This window comes from Strongylocentrotus purpuratus, unplaced genomic scaffold (genome assembly GCF_000002235.5).
Source record: "Strongylocentrotus purpuratus isolate Spur 01 unplaced genomic scaffold, Spur_5.0 spur5_scaffold_17, whole genome shotgun sequence".
In the NCBI taxonomy this organism is placed as follows: Eukaryota; Metazoa; Echinodermata; class Echinoidea; order Camarodonta; family Strongylocentrotidae; genus Strongylocentrotus; species Strongylocentrotus purpuratus.
Genome location: NW_022145602.1, coordinates 15,169,680 through 15,175,478, shown reverse-complemented (window position 1 = coordinate 15,175,478; position 5,799 = coordinate 15,169,680). Strand labels below are relative to the sequence as shown.

The following is a 5,799-nucleotide window of genomic DNA, read 5'->3' as shown; positions in this document are numbered from 1 at the left end:
TCCCGGTAAATTTTAATAAATATCAAATAGCGCCTATGGCCGTACAATGGTAGCTGCGACCATGACAATCTCAGAATATGTAGTTGTGATATATAATTTCCAAACGGGAATAGCTAATCGGTCAATTTTAGTCAAGAATCATTGTTTCTTAGCTAAATTAATATCTTGACCTTGAGAGGGAGCTATACAACGTAAAGAGGTTATTATTTATAATTTCATAACTTTAGACTCGATTTCAACCGCGACAACGATCAATGAATATTGTAAGAACGCATATGCTTCCAATATGTTAATTTGAACCAAATTCATCACCCCATACCAAAACTTTGTAATACCTTTAACAAACAATGAAAAATGTGAACATAACATGTTTTGTTTTTATAATAAAATCTTTATTTATTACACTCTATTTCGTTATGTATTCCACATCATTTTGTCATTACATGAATTGACTCAATACACCTAGCTTTATGCTTTACAATTACAGCTGGTAATGCTTGATAAAAGCACACATAAATCCATGGGTCATTGCAATCCAATGTCCTCTAACAAAATAAATGGGACGTCAGAAGTTTCTGAAACTAGTCAGCAGATGATGGAGGTTCATGATTAATGTAATTATTTGTTACATGCAACACGATACTTTGGCCTGAAATATTCACAATCAATTACAATATCTATGACATTTTTACTATTCAATCTTTTCTCACTCCTGAATATTTTGTAAGGCACATACATGTAGTCATACTGTACATGTGAAAGACCAGATAATTCTCATAAAGAGTCAAACACTCTCCAAATGCATTTTCATTGACAAGCATAAGCTTTCTGATGGAGATTAGTGTTTCATGAATGTAGCAAATAATATGGTGTGATGATGTATTACGGAAAAAGGTGACAAAAATATCAGCAGTGGCAGTGTTATATATACACTAGGATATAAAGGGATTTAATCAGACTTTACACTGGAGAAGGGATAAATAACTTATCCGGGGTAAAATTTTGCGCCGATTCAAAATAATATCAGTCTTTATTGACATTGCTTATGACAATTTGGTCACTTCGACCGCTTTTAGGTCAAAACTGACCAATTTGGACACGTTATCTCAGGGGAAATTTTTCCAATCATTATTATTAGCAAAGGAGATTTGATGGGTATATTCTATGTTAAAATGTGCCCTGGTGCTATAAAAAGTAGTCCAATTGGTCAACAACAATATGGTAATTCTAGTCACTTTTGGGCCCAAAATGACCATTTGTATTGATATTTGTTCAAAATTAGGCCATATATTCAGTCGGACATCCAGTCAGACATCCAAATTCAATACGAAACTGTGCGCTGATATCAGAATAATCAATCCCATTGAATGAATTTACACAGTTCTGACCACTTTGGCCATTTCCATCAGAATGGGTCTTCCATGGTCCCCTCAGCTGAATAATTAGCACCCTCTCCATAATGTCAACCATCCACATAAACACTCAAGCAGCATGTACGCTGCCTAATGTTATTTTTCGCTTCATCTTCTAAAGAGGCACGCCAGGTCCCCTTTGGTCATAACTGGCACCCTCTCCTCAATTTTCTTTATCCATAGCATGTTCTACTGGCAAGTAAAACATCTCGTAAAATAAATTTGCTTTCAAATCAAGAAGCACCAGTTGGGACACTAGAATTGAGATGTGTCTCACGACCCGAACATATTTTGCAGGGTCATGTTGGGGTCACCTTTGGGTATACACCTGTACATCCAAACTCCCCCTCCATCCAGATTTCTTAAGTTCAAGCAGCATATATTCTACTGCGTGTGCATGTATATCTTGTAACATTATCTTTTTGCTTTGAAATCACGACCAGTCTTGACAAAAAATAATGAATATCATGACCCGAGGTCGCTCCCAATAGTTCCAAACATCTTCTGAAGGGGCATACCGGGGTTACCTTTGGTATATATCCAAACTCTCCCTTCATCCAGATTTCTGAAGTTCAAGCAGCATATATTCTACTGCATGTATATCCCACAACATTATTTTTTGTTTTGTTTTGAAATCATGAGACAAGAGTCAAACCAAAAAAAGGATGAATATCATGACCCGAGGTCGCTTCCCATGGTTCCAAACATCTTCTGAAGGGGCATGCAAGGGTCGCCTTTGGTACCTTATATATCCATACTCTCCCTTCATCCAGATTTCTAAAGTTCATGCAGCATATATTCTACTGCATGTACCGGTATATCTCACAACATCATTTTTTGTTTTTGCTTTGAAATCATGAGGTAACAGTCTTGACAAAAACGAATGAATATCATGACCCGAGGTCGCTCCCAATAGTTCCAAACATCTTCTGAAGGGGCATACCGGGGTTACCTTTGGTATATATCCAAACTCTCCCTTCATCCAGATTTCTGAAGTTTAAGCAGCATATATTCTACTGCATGTATATCCCACAACATTATTTTTTGTTTTGTTTTGAAATCATGAGACAATAGTCAAACCAAAAAAAGGATGAATATCATGACCCGAGGTCGCTTCCCATGGTTCCAAACATCTTCTGAAGGGTCATGCAAGGGTCGCCTTTGGTACCTTATATAATCACACTCTCCCTTCATCCAGATTTCTTAAGTTCAAGCAGCATATATTCTGCTGCCTGTATAACTCACAACATCATCTTTTGTTTTGCTTTGAAATCATGACCAGTCTTGACAAAATTGACGAATATCATGACCCGAGGTCGCTTCCCATGGTTCCAAACATCTTCTGCAGGGGCATTCCGGGATCACCTTTGGTGTACATCCGAACCCTCTCCCCGATCTGCTCCATCTTCAAGTCCGTGGTCAGTATCCTCGTGAAAGACGGGTTGGAGAAGGGAGAGTCGATGTAAACCGTTTGCTCCGGGATGTTGTTTAAGAGGGCAAGGAGGAGAACCTGCGCTACCGCGGTGTGCTGGCAGTAGAGTGGTGCGATGCGGTACTTCTTGGATAGGTTCAACTGTCGCAGGACTCCGTAACCCATGACCTTTTCATCTGTGAGGTATTAAAGGGACATGACCAAATTATGATTTAATTGATTTCCATGTTACCTAGTGCATTTTGAGGGGGATTTTGGGGGGAAAAATGGCATCCAACAACATTCTCCCCCTTTTGAGTATTAAAAAGAACATTTGGAAAAAATCTGGAAAACTAGGGAAAATAAGGGAAAAATAGGGGTAAAATCGGGAGAAGAAAAAAAGAAGAAAAGAAAATCAGGGAAAAATCAGGAAATTATCAGGCCTGGATCTGTATCCATTTTAATTCTAATCCATTGACCCACTCCTCCCTCTAGGCTAAATATAGGAACCACCCGAATACCACAGACAAAAGGGACCTGTTTCACAAAGCCTTTTTTCAATGACAAATGTCAAAAATCAGTGACATATCTGCTGATAACCAATCAGAAGCAAGGATTTCAGTAGCTTATAACAAAAACTGTCATTTGTCACTGATGATAAGTTTTGTGAAACGCCCCCAAGGTGAACTTACCTTCACTGAGGGCGTAGGCGTGGCCGGCAGGGGGCTCTATGTTCGCCCAACGATACAGGAACTTCATCCTCTGGAAATCGAAGAGGTCTTCGTCAAAGTACGCCACCTTGCTGAACGGCATGTCCGTGATCCGTCTCACGATCTTGGTTGATTGCGCTTCGGGTAAGAGTGACACACCCACTCCTGCAAACAAAGAAGAAGAATTGAAAAAGTGAAGAAAGAAAAAGAAGATATCATCTTGCAAACAGAGCAGTGATGATTTTACGTGAGGACTTGATTTACAAAGCACACTGTAGAAGACATCCTTTTATGAAAGAAGTGAAACATCCACTACTTCCAACAAAGACCAAAGTTTTGACATGTACCATCCTCCATAATTCAGCTATATCAAATGACTACTTTAAATTCACTGATAAATGCGAGTCTGATATCATGATGACAACCAATGCTTAGGCCTAAAAAAAAAAAAGATGTTGTATTACCCTTTAGGTGCCAAAACATGGGTCAGTCGGAAATCTTTTTTTAATTTTTTTTTTACTCCCTGTTTCGGCTGATATTTCTCAGTTTCGAATGCTTTAATACATTTTCTTCTCTCCAAAAAACAGTTAAAAAAAAAAAAAAAATTAAGCCGTTTGTAGATTTCAAGATTTTCGGGTCGGTCACAAAGGGCAATACAACATCTTTTTTTAAAGACCTTATGCTTGTTGAGTTCCTGATGCATATTTTCATGCAACTACATTTTGCCATGCCGCAGGTATAATACCTTTATAACATCCAGATCTCCATTCCTCTTGAAAACCAAGCTGGCCGCACTTCTCCGCTTCAGAGGCGTCGACCTCGATGCCAATGTTCCTGTCCCCTAGGTGCTCCATGGCTGCCAGCCAGAGGGCCTCCTCTACCCCCCTGTCTTTGGCTTCCTCACCCGCATGGCAGAAACCTATAAACCCCAGCTTCTCTGTCCACCTCACTGCACCTATCGTCCCGACGATGTCCCCAGCATTGTCCAGGGCAACGAAGAAGCCGTTGGGGTCGACACTGTGAAAGACTTTCAAGTCCTCGTTTGTGAGTCTGCTGCCCTCTGCAGTCTGACTGTTGGCAAGGCTTGCAGATTCCTTTCCGTGGAGCTGGCGGACCTTGAACCCATCGTAATTGGTTGAAGAAAGACATCTCCTAGTTATTCTTGCTATGTTCTTCCCTGCTAGAAGCCTTGTGAGCCCACTTGGTAAACACGCCATCTAAGACAAAAATGAAAGAAATTGCGAACAGGTAAAAGTTAATAATCTTAAGAAACATCGCACATGCTGAAGTGCCTCGATGAGATTATTCAATGAGGATAACCTAATCACAACCCTAACTCACAAACACAAATGCGAGGTACTTGATTCCCATCTTCCTCTAGGGTCTAGACCCTCGTCGACATATACTTAGCTTATTTGTAGTGTTTTTGTTTTTTTATTATCTCAATTACACACCCTTTCATACTTCACAAATCTGCACGTACTGTTAAGAAACACTAACAAAGCCCATGAATGTTTTGCTTACGATATTATTTTACGATACTATCTTAAAAGATATATAAATATAAAACGAAATAAATATTTTTTTTTTTTTAATCCAAAATTGAGAGATACAACAGGTGCCGTAAAGTAATTTGGCGACAATAGTCAAATCACTGACTAATCGCCATTAACTCAAAACACAACAACAACAACAACATTCATTGCGTTGCCAACACATCAGCGACCATCAAGTTACCTAATTATAAAGCAACATAATCATAGACAGCGACAATTCACAAACACCAATTAAAATATGTGGGACAGAATTGAAAACGTTGGCTTAGTTCTCCTTTCCATTAGTGGGCTAGATTACGTTTGTGCTATCAAATATTGCAGCTAACCTACTCACCACTAGTATAAAGTTGATGATTCGATACCAAAATCTAAAATTCAGCAAGAAATTGATATTATTCAGATCTAGAGGTAATTTTCATGAACATCATGCAGTTGTTGTTGTTGTTCGTTTGGTATTATAATGGCTATTAGTCAAATTTGACTATTGTTGCCAATTTCATCGCATCTCTTTCTTTTAATGTCTTGGTAAAATTATTATTTCTTTCTTTCTTTTTCCAATCTAATTTTAATATAATATTAGTCATAGTCTACAAAAAAATAAAAACAAAAAATTATTTCAAATTAAACCACGATCCGCACACAGTTCCAACTCACGCTGGCCCTGTCCTTTCTATGATGCCTTCTTACCAGCCCAGCGAGTTATGTTACGC

The 5,799-nt window shown here is 38.7% G+C and overlaps 1 protein-coding gene across 1 annotated transcript; it reads right to left on the bottom strand.

Annotated features, from left to right (window-relative positions):
* Nucleotides 1-572: 572 nt before the first annotated feature.
* On the bottom strand, nucleotides 573-5,534 carry LOC115917902. Its single transcript, XM_030987800.1, has 4 exons — nucleotides 5,424-5,534; nucleotides 4,279-4,750; nucleotides 3,516-3,698; nucleotides 573-3,020 (listed from the first exon to the last, which is right to left on the bottom strand). Exons 2-4 carry the CDS (start codon nucleotides 4,748-4,750, stop codon nucleotides 2,716-2,718), a joined length of 960 nt encoding a protein of 319 aa, XP_030843660.1. The 5' UTR covers nucleotides 5,424-5,534; the 3' UTR covers nucleotides 573-2,715.
* Between the last annotated feature and the right edge of the window lie 265 nt (nucleotides 5,535-5,799).